Source organism: Xenopus laevis, chromosome 4L (genome assembly GCF_017654675.1).
Source record: "Xenopus laevis strain J_2021 chromosome 4L, Xenopus_laevis_v10.1, whole genome shotgun sequence".
In the NCBI taxonomy this organism is placed as follows: domain Eukaryota; kingdom Metazoa; phylum Chordata; class Amphibia; order Anura; family Pipidae; genus Xenopus; species Xenopus laevis.
This window is the reverse complement of record NC_054377.1, coordinates 28,898,988-28,920,075: the sequence shown is the minus strand read 5'-3', so window position 1 is coordinate 28,920,075 and position 21,088 is coordinate 28,898,988. Positions and strand designations below refer to the sequence as shown.

The window sequence follows — 21,088 nt, the reverse complement described above, 5'->3', positions numbered from 1 at the left end:
TTACACTAACACAATGGTTGCTCAGCAACCATTTTTGGCGCCATATTCAGAATTTAAGCGTCTCACTGTGCACAAAGCTTTTCACTCCCTGATGAAAGTTCCTGTGAGGAACTGAAACGTTGGTTCAGTCCAATAAACCTCCTATTTATTCTCTAAGATTTGTCTTGTTGAATTTTTTTTGGTGTGCCGTCATCCCACAGTACTTATTAAGTTTTTTCCAGACTGGCACCCAATTTTTTTACTTTGGCTATAGGTGTGCGTTCCACATTTCTCTCCATTTATGATCTAACTCCTATTTTGGGGTTTCATCCTGGCTCGCACCCTGCCTTATACAGATGGGCTGTTCGTTTATTCGTACAATCCATAGTTTTCTTCTATAACGGAATGATGATTTAACCCTATATTGGAGGTCGCTCGCTGAGAAGTGATTTTTGCACTTAAGAGGATCTACACAAACACCACAAGAGACTACAGGATTTGTGAAAAGAACCATCCACTGTACCCATCGCACAGATTAATTCATGTCAATGGCTGAGAATCCTTCACAACTACCATTGGACATAGACACTACTTTGGACTTTTCTTTCAATATACATGATGTGGACAGGATTCTCTTCACAGAGACTCCATTGGATATAGCGGTGGACAAACCCAGTAATGACATATACCATGAACTTTTGAACCTAAAGAAAAAAGCAACAGATTTACAACTACACGGCATCTACCTTTCCAACTACCACCGACAGCGACTAATCCCTAGAGGCTTCAGAATCACCAACATCCCCACTTTGGGACGTAGCAATCCTGACTTCTGTGCTAAATGGTGTGGGATTCTAAATAGATGCTCTTTTGATCTGATCCTGTTGGTGGTTGAACAAGTGGGCAAAGAACTTATTACAGTCAAAGAAGAGATCAAACGACTGGAGGATCAACATCTGGAAACACTAAAAACAGACACCTCATCTGATTGGATCGATAAACTTCAAAAACTAACTGATAAGTATAAACAGGATTTGACACTATTTAAGCAGAACAAATTGACAAAAGTAACAGAGGATTATAAAGCAAAAAGAGTGTATGGATGGCTGATGGGTTTGAGAACGGATAATTATAGAGCACCTCCCCGTAGGAGACGACACATACCAAGAGTATTCCAAACTGTAGACAGTTCAGATCAGTCAACAGACTCGGACGCTGCATCAGAGAACATAAACACCAATTCTTTTTTAGGGGTGGCTACAAGGTCTCAGAGAACAAAAGAAAAAACAGGAGGAGAAAGCACACGAGACGAGGTGGGAGGCATAATAAGAGGAAAACCACCAAGGGGCAGGAAAATATAATCTTTAACTTAAGTCGACACACATTGTCTGCAGGAGAAACATCACTTTTATCCAAAGGTCTCTCATTCGTCCCGAGTGTGGTCCCAGATACCTTTGACCTATTGGTCGATATTCATAAATTTCAGAGGAAACTAAAACTGAAAGAATTCTTCAAAGACTCAACAACAAGTAAGACACCGCTGTTTAAGAACAAGAGTACCTTTGAGCCCCCCAACACCCCCGCCCCGATCAAAACCTTTGGCAACATCTTAAGTAGAGACATTATGAATATGAAAAAGGAATCCAACCCTAAATGTAATCTGACTCCCCTAGAGAGACAAGCAATCAAATCCCTCAAAGCAGATCGGGATTTGGTAATACGGGCAGCTGACAAAGGGGGCGCCATTGTCCTATTGGACTATACGTACTACAGAAATGAAATCTTGGAACAATTATCAGACACGACAACATACAAGTCCCTTCCTGGGGACCCAACCATCAAATTCAAACGGGAACTAGATGAGTTTCTACTACTGGCTAAGAATGCTGGATGGATAGACCAGGACACGCATAGATACCTAGTGACAGACCACCCGAGAACTCCCATAATTTACACACTACCTAAAATTCACAAATCTTTGTCGGCTCCCCCAGGAAGACCAATCATTTCCGCCATTGGTTCCCTCTACCAATCTATTTCTACATTTGTGGATTACTTCTTACAACCAATTGTACAGACCATGGTATCCTATACACAGGATTCTAGTCATGTGATCAGACGACTGAACGAGCTACACTGCATCCCTTCTAACAGCATACTAGTAACAATGGACGTAAAGAGTCTTTATACTGTCATCCCGCATGACCAGGGGATCCAAGCCTGCAGAGAAGCTCTTATAGCCGCACCACCAAACGCTGTACCCACAGAATTCCTCATACAACTTCTAGAAATGACTTTGTCCAGGAACTTCTTCAGATTTGAAAAGTCTTTCTATCTACAGGTGTCTGGGACGGCCATGGGAAGTGCATTAGCTCCTTCATATGCAAACATATACATGTTAAATTTTGAATGTTCCCAGATCCTTCCACTAATCGGTGTGTCTATACTGACTTACTTTCGCTATATCGATGATTTGTTCATGATCTGGGTGGACACACAAGAGGCCCTTCAGCGATTTCATCAACATCTAAACGACTTAAATAGCCCTATTAAATTTACTATCAACCATCACGCGGACAACATTGACTTTCTGGACCTAAACATTTACATCAAAGACTCTAAATTGGGCACTAGGCTATACAGGAAGCCTACGGACCGCAATTCTTTATTGCACGCCTCCAGTAACCACCCGCCCGCCACAATCCGTGGAATTCCGTATTCCCAGTTCCTAAGAGTAATACGCAACAATAACATAAGAGAAACAGCTGAAGCACAACTTCGTGACATGTTTGGTCGGTTTCTTGAAAGAGGCTATTCTGAGGAGTTATTATGCACACAGTTGGATAAAGCTCTGCAACACACGCAAAGTGATCTATTGTCTAGAAAACAACAGAAGACTGAGACAAATACTCCTATGATTTTCACCACTACCTTTTCAGCCGCATCAAAACATCTTACCACCAGCATCAACAAACATTGGCCCATGCTTAACATGGACGAATCTCTTTCACTGCATGCAACCAAAAAACCCATGATGGGATTTCGAAGAGGCAAATCCCTCAAAGATTTGTTAGTGCGCACCGATTTCAAAGGCACTATAAGTACAGACCCCACCTGGTTGGCGCAGAAGAAGAAATTGGGGTGCTACAAATGTCCAAATTGTGTAACATGCAGAAGCTTATTGACAGGCCCTGATTTCCCACATCCACACACTGGCAAAAGAATCAAGATTCGAGAGAGACTAAGTTGCACTTCCACATACATTGTCTACATTATTTCCTGTCCATGTGGCAAATACTATGTTGGCAAAACATGTACTACTCTCCGAGAGAGAATCAGCAATCACCGCTCTGCCATTAGCAAAGCATGGAAGGAAGGAAAAGCAATGCAACCTGTGGCTAAACATTTTTTAGCGGAAGGACATACTCTCCCAACGTTTAGGTGTATGGCCATAGACCATCAACCTCCATTGGAAAGAGGTGGCGACCGTGAACAAGCCCTACTAAGAAGGGAGTCCAGGTGGATACACACGCTGGATACTGTATCCCCCCGAGGTCTGAACGAAATACTTCCACTGGGGTGCTTCATATGAACATACCTATGATTACCCACTTTTGGACTGTTTGCCTTGATTGTGGACTGTTATAACCTATTTTGTTCTGCCACTTGATATTCATTGTCTCTTGCTATTGTGTTATTTCCCCCTTATGTCTTAAATCTTTCTTTGTTCACAGTCTATGCCGTTAGGTCCATGTTTCCTTGTCACCCTACCCATGATTTAGCCTGGCAGTAGGAACCCACGGGCAGTACCCCCGATACACTGTGCCCCTTCTTTGGTCGACCTATGGCTGACACTGACCCAGTATCCCTTAATGTTGTGTGAGAGGCGCAAATGTGGGCAAGCATTGGCCAAACAAAACCCAACAAGGCTAATTACAGCAGGGTGTATTGGTCAGCGTTAACTCGCAGACCATACATTCATAACGCTGCAGGGCCTGGGCTTTGGGAGATACAGCAGGGGAGCGCCACCGTTGCTATCTTTAGCAGCGTTGGTTACAGCTCCTGGCTGTCAGTCCGAGCGGAATGGCCTCCAATCGCAGGAATGCGCAAGTATGCGCACTACGTACTAAGCTCCGCCCCTTCCGCGCCTGCAAGCCGCGAGTCACACACAGCGCACAGGACCCTGGACGGGGACTGTGTCTGGCCATTGGTACACGATCACTGCGGGGTTAAGGGCCCAGGCCACGGCTAATGAGGTAAGAACTCCTAACTATGTGACAGGCGGCTTTGTTTTTATTTTTATTCACTTCCAGGTGGCACGATCACTGGGTTGTTTACACTAACACAATGGTTGCTCAGCAACCATTTTTGGCGCCATATTCAGAATTTAAGCGTCTCACTGTGCACAAAGCTTTTCACTCCCTGATGAAAGTTCCTGTGAGGAACTGAAACGTTGGTTCAGTCCAATAAACCTCCTATTTATTCTCTAAGATTTGTCTTGTTGAATTTTTTTTGGTGTGCCGTCATCCCACAGTACTTATTAAGTTTTTTCCAGACTGGCACCCAATTTTTTTACTTTGGCTATAGGTGTGCGTTCCACATTTCTCTCTATATATATATATATATATATATATATATATATATATATATATATATATATATATATATATATACAGTATATATATATATATATATATATATATATATATATATATATATATATATATATATATATATATATATATATATTTATAACTATGTTTCCCCAGGGTACAGATAGTAAGAAAGTTAAGGATAGACCCCATATGATCTAGATTTAAGGGTATGAAAAGTAGGATCCGGTTATTTCCCCAGTTGTTTCTTTTTGAAACTGTGTGTGTTTTTTTTTTAAAGGAGCATTAAACCCTAAAAGTGAATATGGCTAAAAATGCATTATTTTATATACTATACTTATTGCACCAAAGTTTCAGCTTATCAATAGCAGCAATAATCCAGGACTTCAGATTTGTCACCGGGGGGTCACCATCTTGGAAAGTGTCTGCGACACTCACATACTCAGTGGGCTCTGAGCAGCTGTTGAGAAGCTAAACTGAGGGGTCGTCACTAATTATCAAGCAGAAAATGAGATTGGCCTGTAATATAAACTGATGCTACAGGGCTGATTGTTCAATTCTGATGCTAGTTGAACTGGTTTCTGTGCTGCCATGTACAGTAGTAATTATCTGTATTAATTACTAATCAGCCTTCTTTTGTAGTTAAGCTTTAGTTCTCCTTTAACCATGCACTTGAGTTTGGAGCAGTGATTGGGCCAGTTAGGGTGAAATTTGGGGAGAAATTCTATTTGGTTTTCTTAATATGTCCTGAAAGCCCAGCTTAAAGGTGAAATTTATTTGCTGCCCTATATATACAGTATTGTTGGAAGTATAGTTAAATTCCTCATACACATATATTTTCAGATATAAATTACCTTCTTGTCAGCTAATTGGTCCAAAACTCAAGCCTCCAATGTGGGTCACCCTTTTAGAATCATTGAGAGGTAAAGTACAACATTGCTGGGGAAAAACAGCAATACAGGGAACATGGCTTTAATATTTTTGCATAATTTCTTCTACAGGGAAATACCTGCCATTCATGTTGGGCTTTTGCTGCTGTGGCTAATATTGAGGCACAATTTGCAATTATGGGACACCATGTGAATTTGTCAGAGCAACGTAAGTTTCTTTCTTATAATTGCTTTTACTCCTCAGCTTTCTAGAAGAAAATAGGGGTCAGTCACAGCTTTAAGTACAGCATGCAAAGTGCAATTTTGAGTGCAAAATGCAATGTTTTTTACCCACAATGCACAGTTCACCCCCAAAACTCCAGGAATATTGCAACCTCAAGGGGTGATGTGCCTGATGCAATTGAGGCTGATGTGTTAAAATATGTACACATGTGCATTCACCTTAATAAATAATATGTAATTGCACTAATGTTGGGATGTTGTCAGTTCTGGCTGTTGGCATTCAAATTATGTCTATGCCTGATTTTCTTATGCACCAGTATGCTGTGTCAATTGATGCAGGTTGCTGTGGAAAGCCTGGAACTACCACTACCATTTGAGATGGTGGTAACTCTAGGGTTCTCCTGTATCAATAGACATACAGTACTTGAGCTCAATTTGCAACAGGAAGAGGCAGTGGCACTGAGCACAACTGCAGGCATGGGATTTGATATCTGGAAACCTTTTATCCAGAAACCTAATTATAGAAAGGCCATCTCCCATACACTCCAAAATTATTTCATTTTTCTCTGTAATAATAATCCAAACTAAGATATAATTCATTTTTATTGGAGGAAAAACCAGCCTGTTGGGTTTATATCCATGTTAACATGATTTTCTAGTAGATTTAAGGTATGAAAATATAAATTATGGAAATATCTGTTATCCCGAAAATCCCAGGTCACAAGCATTCTGGAAAACAGGTCCCATACCTGTATATGGAAGTGCAAGGAGTGGCTTTGGAACCAAGTACCTTAATAATTGTCTTGCATAATGTGTTTGGGGTTGTAAATGATCCATTATGACCCCTATTATCTTATCAATTCAAGTAGAATACTATTTACAATCAGCACTCAAGTAGTGCCAACACACAGACTTATTTAAAGAGTGCTAGGGGAAGGGGCCTATATATTAGGTTGGTCTTTGGGGTGGTTTGGAGCAGGCAAAGGGAACTATAGATAAAATATGCATGGTGGGCTTTTTGGCTCCCCAAGAAACGTTTGCGCTGCTGCCACCTGAGACGAGTTACTTAACGGTGCAGCAGTGATCATTTCAAGATTGGAAGGCAGGAAGAACAGAGCAGTGCTGAGACCAACTATAAGTAAGAGCAAGGAGCGGAGCATATATTTATGCAAGTAATGAAAGTGGTTTTGCTTGCAACAGACTGTGGGGAAGGTTCATGGACCACAACTGCACCAGCAGATGATGAGGGAAACCTGTGCCAGTACATGTTTCGGGCTACAAACCCTTTCTTACTTAAGGTACTTGCTTCCAATTGCAACAAAGTTCTGCTTTAAGGCTTCCTTCATCTTTTTGTTTTACTTGTTACAACAAGAAACACGTGGTGGAGCCAGCCTAAGAATTATTAGCCAAATTGGAACACTGGATACCTCTCATTTGTATGCACTAGCAGACGTGCATGAGCTCTAATATTTCCAGCACAAAAAAATTATATTTGTACCTGAACTACAAGAACACACACAAAGCAGAGAGACACAATAATGTAAGCCTAGACAGTGACACTCAAACCTGTTCCTTTAACACAGGACTAGGACAGGACGGGTTTCCAGCAGGAGCCACTGTACATGAAAACAAACAGGCAAAAAGTTGACAGAATGAAGGCAGAATTCAATAAAATATGCAAACTTTCCAGATGGTAGGGGCACAGTTGATGGCAAAACAGTGAAAGGTGGAATGATTATAAAATGTTTTCAATGGCAGTTGTAAATGGGTGGGACTGTGGATGGCAAAGGTTTTGTGCCAGAGACAGATATAAGCGAACATTTCTGACTGATGCGATCCCAACGTAGTTGCTTCCATTTCGTCATCAAACGCACAAAACTTGTGGTTGTGGCTGCTGTTACCTTTTAGGGCTGAGCTCCATGGACGTTTTTCATCTGGATCAGCGCGCGGTGACGAAACATAGGCGACAAGTCAGATGCAATCGTAGGCGGCAAAATATAATTGGACGAGCAGGTAAAAACTACATTACATCCGAAATGCAGAAAGCAGCGTCTTCATCCGACAGTCTAACTGTGTCGTTTTTACCTTCTACTTTTCATTGAGTCCAATTATATTTTGCCACCTGTGATTGCATCCGACTTGTCGTCTGAGCTTGTTCGACGCACCGATCCGTCGAAAAACGCCTGTGGAGTTCAGCCCTTAATTGTGGGGAAAAACTATGTATTTTGAGTAAAAAATAAAGCAAATTGTGTCTGAAATTACAATTTGCTCATTGTAATTGTGTTTAGAAAATGAGTCCTCTAATTTTCTAAATTCGGATTTTTAAACATTTACCTTTTCTTTTTTTTAGAAGTTATAGACTGCAGTCTTTGCAGGGATGGTTGCCTTGGAGGATACTCATGGGATGCGTTTATCACAGTACTAAATCAACGTAAGCAGAAATGTAACCATAAACAATTTGGATACATGAATTTAATTTCATGTTATTTTGTTTATTGTTTAGATTATAAATTCTATGGGGCAGGGGCCTTCTTCTTCCTGTCTCTTACCACATGGCACTTAATTTCTGTCTGATGCAATGTTCTTTATTCATCAGACTGGAATTGCCTCTAAGCAGCCATGCAGGGCCACCCAGGAGCCCAAGCCCCGCCCCAAACCCTGCCCACTCCACATCACAGTTAAAAGACCACACAGACATCAGCGCTAAAAAAGTAACCCCCATCACACATACAAGTTATAAAAAGATATTGATGGTCAGGGCTCCCTTATAAGTTTAAAAAAAACATTGGCGCCCTTACAAGTTGGGTCCCCAAAAAAATATTTTTTTAAAAAACATCGGCGCTAGGGCGCCCCTTACAAGTTAAAAAAAAATTGGGGCCCCAGGATAATACATTGGTGGCCAGGGGATTAAAAAAAACACACAAATTGGTGTTCAGTAGAATTGAACTTGTGGCTTCAGGACTTCAACTTCAACTTTCGTGACTTTGGGTCTTTTCAGTGGTTCGGGACTTCTGCTATTTTTGTGGCTTTGGGTCTTCTCGCCGATTCGGGAGTTCGGCTGTTCGTCATTTTCGGCTGTTTGGCTGGCCGTAGATCTTCGGTGCTGGCAAGGGAGGCCCGACTCTTTCTAAACTGCAGCACTGCCGGGCCCCCCTTCATGCCCGGGCCTGAGACACTTGTCCCCCCTGCCCCCCCCCTGATGGCAGCCCTGCAGCCATGTAAAACGTGAAATAATGAGTTATATGGCATTTTCATTTTCATATAGCTGCAGTGCTTAAATTGGAGTGAAAAAAGTGGAGGGATGCTCTGTGTGGTGAGCATGGTGCGGGGTGCTAAAACAAGCCCCTTCCACAGCCATAAGCCACACCTATTCTTATAAATAGCCTCAATCACCAATTCTTTCTGGTTTCACCCAAGCCATTTTGGTATTTCCTTCTAATGCACAGTTTGATGCCCATTATGCATAGATTTACGTATGTCACCTGTAGGAACCCCAAAATGAAAATTGTGCATATGACTTTTCTTGGCTGCAAATTCAGCTTCTACAAACACAGCACCTTTTCTGTGTATTGTGTGTCATAACCTAGCACAACCCCATCATACTCTAAATTACCCAAAATTATTTCATATATATCATTCTCTCACTATTCCTTAATCTGCTGCTGTTTAATACCATCAATTTCTCTTTTTTTCCGTCTTCTCTCCTTTTCTCTATTACCCACTCTGATGCCTCCACCTTCTTTATCTGTTTAACAATGCTCTATCTTTTCTACTTCTCTCCCAGCAATCTTTTCACTCCTTTTGTGGCCAGCGCCCCCCCAATTAAAAAAAAAAAAATCAGCAACCAGGATCCCCAAGTTAAACCCCCCCCCCCCCAAGTTTTAAGAAAAAAAAACATTAGTGCACAGTGCCCAAAGGTTTAAAAAACAAATTGGTGTTCGGCATGGCTCGGCTCCTACTTCAGCACAACTCGGCTCCTATTTCGTCCAAACTCGGCTCCTGCTTTGGGGCAACTCTGCTCCTTCTTCTGCGCAATTTGGCTCCTTCTTCGGTGCAACTCAGCTTCTTTTTTGGCACAACTCAGCTCCTACTTCAGCGCAACACTGCTCATACTTCGGTGCAACTGGGCTCCTACTTCGGCAGTTCAAGGGGACCCGGCTAATCTAGGAAACACAGCACTTCTGGGCCCCCCTAAACATTTAGAAGCCATCGGGCCCAGTACAATTGTGCCCCCCGATGGCGGCCCTGACTCTGTCCCACCCTACATCTCTGAATTCATCCAGCCACTTACTACACTCCTCTACTGACCTGCTCCTCAGCTCTTCTCTCATTTCCTCCTCACACGCTCGTATTCAAGACTTTTTAAGGGCTGCACCCCTACTCTGGAATTCTCTTCTTACCGTCTGTCTGACTTTCTCCCAACCTTTCAAAAAAATCTCTTAAAACACACTTATTTAGAGAAGCCTACCCTCACTCTGTTTAGTTACCAAATGCAATACCATATGCTACATCTCTTACCTTGCTTATTTCTGATCTTGCCCACTCCCACATCTTGTGTCTCATTCTCTTCCTCTTTAGATTGTAAGCTCTTTTGCACAGGGCCTTCCTGACCTTTTGTATGGGTACTGGTCATTATGCATGTAATTCTGTATGTTCTATGTATGTAATTCATGTGATTTCTTTGTATAAATGCATTTATTTTACAGCGCTGTGCAATATGTTGTCGCTCTAAAAATACATGATAATAATAATAATACATACACATGTTGATGTATCATAGGCAATGGTGAATCCAGCTGGTTACAAAAGACTTTGCTTTAGTAATGAATTTCTTGTCCCCACAAGAAGGTATTGGGACAGGTTAGACACCCCTACATCACTCTTTAGTTTGTTAAAATAAACTGCAAATCCATCAAAAAATCATTAATCACAAAGACCAATAGCCACTACTACAGGTATAGGATCCATTATCTGGAAATCCATTATCCAGAAAGCTCTGAATTATGGGAAGGTCATCTACCATAGACTTCATTATAAGCAAATAATTCTGATTTGTAAAAATGATTTCATTTTTCTCTATAGTAATTAAACATTAAACATGTTTAAATGATTTTTAGTAGACTTAAAGTATGGATATCCAGATTACAGAAAGATCCCTTATCCAAAAAAAACCTACAGGTTTCAAGCATTCTGGATAACAGGTCCCATACCTGTGCCACATAACTTTAAATTGCATATATATTTACATACTGTATTGCATTATAAGAGGATGACATATTAGGCGCCTCAATAAACTTAGACTACTCCACAAACCCAGAAGTAGGAGGATGTATATCAAATGTGAAATAGTCCAACATTTGGCTGAATATCACTTACCATTTATAGAGTCTCTCTTGGCTGGTAGTTCTTCAATATAACATACCACTCCCATCATAAATACCAAGGGATCCTGTATGTGGTACAGGTATGGGACTTTTTATCCAGAACCTGGGGTTTTCTGAATAATAGGTCTTTCTGTAATTTGGATCTTCATACCTCAAGTCATGTAAACATTAAATAAACCCAATGGGTTGGTTTTACCTCCAATAAGGATTAATTATATCTTAGTTTGGGTCAAGTACAAGGTACTGTTTTATGATTACAGAGAAAAGGGAAAGAAATTTGGATTATTTGGATATAAGAGTCTAGTTTCTGGATAATGGATCCCACGCCTGTATTTATCATTTTGATTATGTGAGAGGATACAATTTTGGGATACTTGTACGTATTTACTCTAACAGGTTTGTTTGTTTTCTATCAGGTTTTGGGGTACATTCAAATTGATGAGAATAGCTTATGTTCTGATGACATTCCAGATTTTACCATAAAGCCAGATGCAATACAATAAATAAACTTATCTCACGGTAAGAAAACTATGGAACTGAATTAGGAGAAATTGTTTTTCTCCTCAAATTGAATCTCAGCCATAGGTTTTCACATGATAAACCATAAAATGCTTTCTCGTGGAACTGGATCTGGTCCTTTATTCTCTATCTGTTTTTTAGTTTATTCATTTTTCCTTAAAAGGTTTTTCAGAATTCTTTTTTTTTTCTTCTGTAGGAGGCCTGACTAGTGAAAATACATACCCTTACACTGGCTACAAGTCTAAATGCCGGAAAGGTCTTAAACCTATAGGATGGATTCATGATTTTGAAATGCTTCAAAAAAATGAGACAGGTAATAACTGTTATCCACTAAATATGTATTGGTTCCCAAGGCAGCATTTTTCATGTAGATTGGTTTATAGAACATTCACATGTGTTCCTGCTTAAAATATTGGACTAATTATGGTGATACTAGTTTCCTTTTAATAGAACTTACAATTTAGAGCTGAAATAATTCTGAGGCAGTGTCATGATTCTACCATGTTCCCTTCCAGTCTACAGCCAGAGGCTCTTATTGTGACTGATACAATCCAATGCTATTTGCCAGCTCACTTGGCCGATGGCAACTTTTTCACTCCATAGACTAACTTGGCTATCACATGGACCCTGCTAGTGCCCCTTAGGTCAACTTTGCTTCCAGAACTACTGGTTTAAAAGCACAGATATAGGTCTGAAGAAATGACATCAGAAATGTGTGTTTTTTTAATTACAAAGATTATAAAAAAATAGAATTTGTTATTTTTAGTAGAAAAGCTTTGTCAGTAGAGGACAGAACTGGCATGCACTGTTTATGGACATATTGGGAGCTCATATCTCTAAATGCATGGAAAAGTAAGTAAAGACACCAAACATGCTAAATTTGTTTTCTTAATGCCAGATAATATATAATGGTTGCACGTGTGCCAATTTAAGGACACTAAACAATATAGGACCAGATTCAATTGCATGAAGAAAACTTGCCTCTTAAATTCATTTCATATTTTCTCAAATAGTTCAATGGAGTTTTTTCAGCTGCTGAACTATAAACCAACTACAGTAAGGGGCAGATTTACATAGGGTTGAATATCGAGGGTTAATTAACCCTCGATATTCGACTGCCGAATGTAAATCCTTCGACTTCGAATATCGAAGTCGAAGGATTTAGCGATATTTCTACGATCGAACGATCGAAGGAATAATTGTTCGATCGAACGTTTAAATCTTTCGAATCGAACGATTCGAATGATTTTAATCCATCGATCTAAGGATTTTCCTTCGATAAGAAAATTGTTAGGAAGCCTTTGGGGACCTTTGGCCTCAGTAGGTTTTAGGTGGCGAACTAGGGGTTTGGAAGTATTTTTTAAAGAGACAGTACTTCGACTATCAAATGGTCGAATAGTCGAACGATTTTTAGTTTGAATCGTTCGATTCGAAGTTGAAGTCGTAGTCAAAGGTCGAAGTAGCCTATTCGATGGTCGAAGTAGCCATATTTGACCATTCGAAATTCTAAGTATTTTTCTATTCCTTTACTTGAAAATGGGCCCCTAAGTGTTCAAATTAAATCTGGCCCATATTCATAAATGACTCCAAAAATCAAATAGCGCTATAAAATATATATTTCACAAAGCATAAAATTGATGGTTTACTACGATGCGCAAGTGCAGATATTTACTGGTAACAAGTCAAAACAAATTGTTGTTGGCTGCTATGGGCAGCTGCACTTCTGCTATTTAGCACCTATGTTCATCTATAGGTACTAATGCTTTCAGGACTATTTTCCCTGATTCTTAATAATTAAGCCTTAGCCTTCTAACTTTCTTAACTAAAGATGCAGCACTCTAGATAACCTTCTTTCCTTATTTACTTGCAAGGGATGCAACAAAAGATCTCCTTATTATAAAGACAGCTGGGATTTGTATTACAGATATGGGATCCGTTATCTTGAAACCTGTTATCCAGAAAGCTCTGAATTACAGAAAGGCCATCTCCCATAGACTCCATTTTATCCAAAAATGATTTCCTTTTTCTCTGTAATAATAAAACAATACATTGTACATGATACAAACTAAGATATAATTAATCCTTATTGAAAGCAAACCCAGCCTATTGGGTTTTTTAATGTTTACATGATTTTCATGTAGACTTAAAGCATGAAGATCTAAATTATGGAAAAATCCTTTATCCGGAAAACCCCAGGTCCCGAGCATTCTGGATAACAGGTCCCATACCTGTATAAGCATTTACATCAGTTGTCTACTGCCAAGTTAGTTGCATCTGCATGCAAAGTCTTTTTGGTATGATTTACTCCCTTTCTGAGGCTAAGCTAAATTGCCACTAAGATTACAATGACTTGTTACTGTGGCAGCTACAGTATGTTCTTTGTAAACAAGGTGGAGTTTTACTGTATATCCAAGGTTTGACTTGTAAGAACCCAATAAGATCTCCCTTTCCTTTGCATTCCAGAAAAGTCCTCCAAAAATGAGGCTGTTTGTCACAAAATAGATCAAGAGTATTCACAATTTGCTTAGTAAAGTAAAAAGACATTATAAAAAATAAAACTGTTTATAAAATGCACAGTCCTATAAGCTAAATAAGCACTGCCATTTCTAACATTCCCTTTGAAAACTGTGGTTAAAAAACGTGCTCTCCACCATTTCTAATCAGTGTCGGACTGGCCCACAGGGATACCAGGAAAACTCCCAGTGGGCCCAGGTGTCAGTGGGCCCTCCTGCTTCAAAACATTTGGCGTATTTCATGGTCATTACCTATTTCTATGAGAACAAAGAGACTAAATAGATTGAATAATAGAGTATTGTATGAAAATAAAAGAGACTAGCAGAATAGAGGTTGCGTGAGGAGAGGAATTATATAGTCCCTGATCTAAGGTCTTTTGGTGGGCCCCTGGTGTCCCATTCCGACACTGTTTCTAATCATAATCAATGGATGACCAAAGTCATTCCAGATTGGAGCCCTCGACTATTCAACTCAGTAGCCCTCTCTACCATGAATTTGTATTGCACCTTTTCCTAGGATCCAGCTCTGCTATTGCTGCTTTACTCACATGGTTCCCTTCCCAAAATCTTTCCTCTCTTATGAATTAAACACTGGGGATGATCTCATTCAGGCTAGTGCTTAGAGTTGGTATGTTCTTGCTATGCTTGTGTGTTTTTTTGCCTCTCGGTATTCCAGCTTCCACCCACACTCTCTGAAAAAAGATACAGACAGGTTCAGTTGCTGCTGACTAATTTAACAATATTAAGGGGCCAATTCATTAACTTCGAGTGAAGGAATAGAAGAAAAAATACTTCGAATTTCGAAGTGTTTTTTTGGCTACTTCGACCATCGAATGGGCTACTTCGACCTTCGACTACAACTTCGAATCGAAGGATTCGAACTTAAAATCGTTCGACTATTCGAACATTCGATAGTCGAAGTACTGTCTCTTTAAGAAAAAACTTCGACCCAATAGTTCGCCACCTAAAAGCTACCGAACCCAATGTTAGCCTATGGGGAAAGTCCCCATAGGCTTGGCTAAGTTTTTCTGGTCGAAGGATAATCCTTCGATCGTTGGATTAAAATCCTTCGAATCGTTCGATTCGAAGGATTTAATCGTTCGATCGAACGATTATTCCTTTGATCGTTCGATCGAAGTATTTGTGCAAAATCATTCGACTACGATATTCGAAGTCGAAGGATTTTCATTCCCAGTCGAATATCAAGGGTTAATTAACCCTCGATATTCGACCCTTGATGAATTTGCCCCTGTGTGTGAATGTGATAGGGATGTACAGTTTAAACTCTGCTGTAACACAAGCTGATGTTAACAATGCATAATCTCTCTAAAGCACTGCAGATGTTGGCACTATATGAATTAAGGATAGCAATAATTATTACAGCAATATTAATATTGTGTATAAATGTATTGTTGCAGCAATGGCCTCACATGTTGCTGATCGAGGAACCCTGACTGTGACTATCAATCACGCTCCATTAAAGGTAAAATAATTATTTCACTCATTCTGGAGCATTGAGCTCAGAACACATTCCTCATCTGTTTACTCTTTCTTTTTCTGGTATTTATTGCAGCATTACCAGAAAGGAATAGTAGATACATTGAGATCTAACTGTGACCCTAATTATGTGGACCATGTGGTGCTAATAGTAGGATATCTTGGAGGTAAGCTTCCCCCCAGGTTGAACCTTAGGGCCCTGATATTCTATATGGCAGTGAGTCTGGATGTCTCACAAGTGTAATGGCAACATGAACAATCTTTTACTTATTTAGTAGGTTGATGTTCTTTTCATTTACATTGATGATAAAGCATGTAGAATTTACTAGTCATCTGTTTTAATGCAAACCACTTATTGATTGGTATGGTTTACTGCACTCAGGCAAATAGGTGAATAACGTTTATTCACCTATAAATAAATTTATAGGTGAATAAAGTGCAATTTCAAGTGCAATCATCCGTTTTTCCCCCACAATAGTGTTTTTCCCAGAATGTCAGCATCATTTTGGGCACAATGCAGGTATTGAATCAGACACATTTGTGCTGTGTTTGGCACAACTGCACCCAATTTATGTAAATGGATGCAACTGAATGTAAGACTGCAAAGCAGTAATTGACACATGGGACTCAGGGAACTGTGGAGCTACTGCCACCTCCTGGCCAGGCTGCAGCTCCAGGGTTTCCTGAGTCCCCTGTGTCAATAGGTGCAGCAGCACCTGATTCTTAAAGGAAAGTAGGAAGGACTTAGTGGTGCTGAGAACCGCTATACAGAAGTGCTAAGAGCACATTTGAACACAAGCACCTTTAAAGGAGACTTAACCCCCATACCCTCCATAGTGCCCCTCCCTGCTTCTGCTCCGCATAGTGTAATAGTGAAAAATGTGCCCCTAATTGTGAAACTTGTATCTGTGCAGAGTATCGCAGTGGAGCTCAAGGGTGCCATCTTCAGCAACTTCTGTGTTCTTCAGATACTTTTCCTTCCCTTTGGCTCTTTATGGGATTTCCACATCAAATATCTCCATGTCGTCGTTCCCTTTCAGAAGAAAACCAAGATATTTAAAATGTACTAAATTTAATACATTAAATAAAATAAAAATAATAATAATAATTTAACAGTTTGATGAAATATTATAATGTACTCTTTTGGATTTGACTTTCCCATATTTGAAAGTTTTGTAGATATTAGATTCTGGAAAAGAGATCTCATGCTTGGACTTTCAAGTAATTGGCCCATTATTGCCTTCTAAATCACTATTGCTACTAATAGCACTGCTAGGATACAACAAGATGGTAGTGACAATTTAAGTCGTAAAACACTCGCTTGTCTGTTTTTTTGTCTCAAAAACTGTACTTCGTCTGGTACTTGCTGACAGGCCCAGACTGGCAATCTGTGGATTCTGGAGGGGCTGCTATAAGGTGCCATAGAAAGTCAGTATTTAGTGGGCTGGAGGGGGCTGTTTGGGCCTCTGTGTGGAATGATTGGGCCTCTGTGTACCTGAAATACCAGGGCCTATTTTAATTCTCAGTCCGGACCTGCTTGCTGAATATTAACTCCTACATATGAAACAGAATAATTGTTTAAAATGACCTATTCCTAACCAAACACCTGATGTGAGATCTGGGATTAATTGAAGACAATTGTAGAATGTTCAAGTGCAACTTTAGAGGGACATTGTTTGGCAAAGGCAAACTAATATTACTGTATATAATATACAAAAGGGACAGAATAGCAGGTGTATAAAGTTGTAAATTCATGATCTGTTTTCACTGTAGCAAATAAACTTCCACAATGGATACTAAAAAACAGTTGGGGAGAAGACTGGGGAGAAAAGGTACGTAACCATTTAATCACCCCAAGAACTAGTTTAATGCTTTATGTGCTGGAAGATCTGAATGTCAATGCAAACATATAAAAACATGGTAGCTTGCATATCTGTGTGTTGCCCCATGCCCTGCACATAAAGGGCAGTAGGGCACCTCTTGGGTGAAAATACTTTCCCCAATTGAAGGTGCGGGCTGATAGAGCCTGCACTCTAGTTGGCGGTAACAGTAGTTTTTATTAAAAAATTGCCCCCCCCCCCGCCAGCGCTAGGACACTCGCACCAGGAGGCAGCCATGTTGTGTAGAGCACATGCGCATAATGAGATTCTGATGTCACGCGCATGCACATAATGAGCAAGTTGAGCATTATATGCATGTGTTTGCCCCAACATGGTCATTCGAACCCGGAGCTCCCTCCAGTGCGGGTGTCCTAGTGCTGGCGGGGGCAATCTTTTTAATAAAAACTACAGTTACCCCCAACTGGAGTGTGGGGGTATGCACAGGAGGTATCAAACTATTTAGAAGATTCATAATGCTCAATTTAAGATGCTTCGTCATGCTAACCAAGAACTTATGAAAGATGAGATGTTATAAAGTGCCAGTTTTGAGTTGATTTTTTAAAGTTTTCACAATATCAACTCAAAATTGGCATTTTATTTTATACCACTCTTCAACAACAGGAGCCAGTGCTCCTATTCTGAAAAATATACACCATTCAAGGGATATTTCTAAAGCGGCACACTACCATCTTACAAAATTTCCAAGACTAACTAGAATTCCATAGCCTTCAGCCTTGTGCTTTTCTATGGTCATTGAACTGCTCGGTAACTTGTAATGTTCTAGTACTTTACAATAGGGGGTACGTTATTTACTATATAATACACAAGAGCCATGCATATTCTGTAAATGATATCCTTATAAATGTTGCACAGTGATGTCATCACTGTGCTTAGTTATGTAAATAATGTCACATGACTTGCTGAAACTTGTGTAATATAAAAAATAAAGTACTCCCTGTTGAAAAATATAGATACTGGAAGTCACCTCAGTGTTCCATTACATTGGTCTTTGCTGGTCATTGAACTCATGTGACTTGTAATATCCTTCTATTTTTGCTTTATTCATTATATATAGTATTCCTATATATTACTATACAATGCATGTGCAAGGGAGCCTTTGGAAATAATGATAATTTTGGTGATGTTGAATGTTTATGAGCACTAAGGGGGGCAAGAGAGTCCACCTAAGTGCTCATACAGTATATCAGACCTGTGCCTCAAGGAAAACTATGTTCTGCTCAATTTGCCATTTAAACAAAGCAGGATGCAATGTGCAAAGTGCAGAAAAATGCCATATACAGTGCTCTATAATATTAAAGACTCCACGTATCCCTAATGTATACTCCTTTTATTTTTCTTAGGGTTTTTTCCGGATGTTCAGAGGAAAAAATGCATGTGGCATCACCAAGTACCCTGTAACTTGCATTGTGAAAGCTCACAAAAATCAGAAAAGAAAACGCTGTGTTTGATCATCACCAATGAGTGTATGCTTATATACATACAGTATATATGAAAAACTTGTGCTAAGTCCCTTCTTTTCTGCTCTACTTATAACTAGCATGATTGAACCATCTAGGTTCCAACATACTCAAAAGCTCATTTACTGACACTGGCACAATTGTTTCAGCATAATAACCTATAGCAACCAATAAATATAAAATTAATTTTAATAAGTGTGCAATTATGGATTACTGCTTTGATGTATATACTAAGGGTCACAAAATATTATAACATTATTATTATATTTCATATATTATTCTATATGAAAACTACAGTACAGTAGGGCAGATCATTTTAAAGGACAAGGAAATCCTAAAGGGGTGGTTCACCATTAAGTTAACTTTTAGTATGTACACAAATGCTCTGTAAGACATTTATTGCTATTGCTACTTTTTTAAATTCCCTTTTTTAGTCAGGCACTCTCCTATTCATATCCCAGTCTCTTATTCAAATCAATGCATGGTTTCTAGAGTCATTTGGACCCTAGCAACCAGATTGCTGAGATTGCAAATTGGAGAGCTGCTGAATAAAAAGCTAAATAACTACAAATGATAAAAAATTTTACATCATACTAAAAGTTAATTTAAACCCCTTTAAAACACTTGAGGGGGGAACTAACTAGTTAGGCATTTAAATTGCTACTTTTTTCTCTTGGCCCCTCTTCGTAAAGGGATACTGTAATGGGAAGACGTGTTTTTTTTAAAAAAAAAATGCATCAGTTAATAGTGCTGCTCCAGCAGACTTCTGAATTGAAATCAGTTTTTCAAAAGAGCAATCTTGTTTTTTTATATTTAATTTTGAAATCTGACATGGGGCTAGACATAGGGGTACATTTATCAAAGTTTTGAAGTATTTTTTGGGTAATTTGACCATTGAATATGCCAAATTCGACTTCGATTCGAATTGAAAATACTTCAAATATTCAACCATTTGAAAATCGATGTACCGTCTCTTTAAAAAACTTTGACTTCACCACTTCGTCACTTTAAACCTGCCGAATTGCTATGTTAGCCTATAGGGACCTCCTAGAACCTAGAGCCAAAATTAGGCTAAGTTTTAAAAAGTCAAATTTCTTTTTTTGAAAATCGTTTGATCGATTAAATCTTTCCAATCGATCAATTCGAACGATTGCTACGATCGATCGAACGATTTTCCTTCGACCAAAATCGGCCAAGAAAATTCAAAAAGAAAAGTTCAACTTCGAAATTCGACCCTTGATAAATCTGCCCGATTGTGTCAGTTTCCCAGGTGCCCTCAGTCATGTGACTTATGCTCTGATAAACTTCAGTCACTCTTTACTACTGCACTGCAAGTTGATAGCACCCCCTCCCTTCCCTCCAGCAGCCCATCAGCAGAACAATCGGAAAGGTAACCAGATGACAGCTTCCTGGTACATATAAGAACAGTATACTAAGAAATTTCTCTATACTCATGCTATTTAAAAATAGTATTTATTATGACATATTAAAAAACATCAATAACCCCACATGGAGCCCTACGCTTTTCTTGCCTATGATTAAATGCTGGGTAAGCATGAAACGCGTAGGGCTCCATGTGGGGTTATTGATGTTTTTTTTAATATGTCATAATAAATACTATTTGTAAATTGCATGAGAATAGAGAAATTTCTTAGTATAATGTTTACCTCACTAGAGGTCTCTATCATGTTACATCTTGTACTATATACCTAACATAAGGTTCTGTGGCCAACATCATTTTTGTATGATTCTTCATATAAGAACAGCACTCAATAGTAAAACCCCATGTCCCACTGCAACCCCATTCAGTTACACTGAGTAGGAGAAACAATAGCCTGTCAGAAATGAGTTCCATAGAGCACTGGCTCTTTCTGAAAGCACATGATCAGGCAAAATTATGGCTGCCTACAAACTAATATTACAACTAAAAAAAAAATACACTTGGATTAGAAATTAAAATGTATATGGTAGAGTGAATTATTTACAGTGTAATTAAGGAATAAAATCTACACCATAAAAAAAAAGACAGAATCCCTTTAATGCCATTCGCACACAGGGAGATTCACAGCAATTTATTGCTCTAGTCATTTATCTTTCTGAGACAGGGATACCA

General features: G+C 39.3%; 1 protein-coding gene across 1 annotated transcript in view; it reads left to right on the top strand.

Annotated features, from left to right (window-relative positions):
- Positions 1-19,167, top strand: part of ctsw.L (cathepsin W L homeolog) — a 28,339-nt gene extending 9,172 nt beyond the window's left edge. The window contains exons 5-11 of the mRNA XM_018242353.2: positions 5,594-5,690; positions 8,055-8,135; positions 11,804-11,920; positions 15,539-15,603; positions 15,694-15,784; positions 17,391-17,449; positions 18,859-19,167. Of these exons, the coding sequence (XP_018097842.2) occupies positions 5,594-5,690; positions 8,055-8,135; positions 11,804-11,920; positions 15,539-15,603; positions 15,694-15,784; positions 17,391-17,449; positions 18,859-18,966 (618 nt within the window). The 3' untranslated portion in view covers positions 18,967-19,167. The remainder of the gene's footprint in view (positions 1-5,593; positions 5,691-8,054; positions 8,136-11,803; positions 11,921-15,538; positions 15,604-15,693; positions 15,785-17,390; positions 17,450-18,858) is intronic.
- The last annotated feature ends 1,921 nt before the right edge of the window (positions 19,168-21,088 follow it).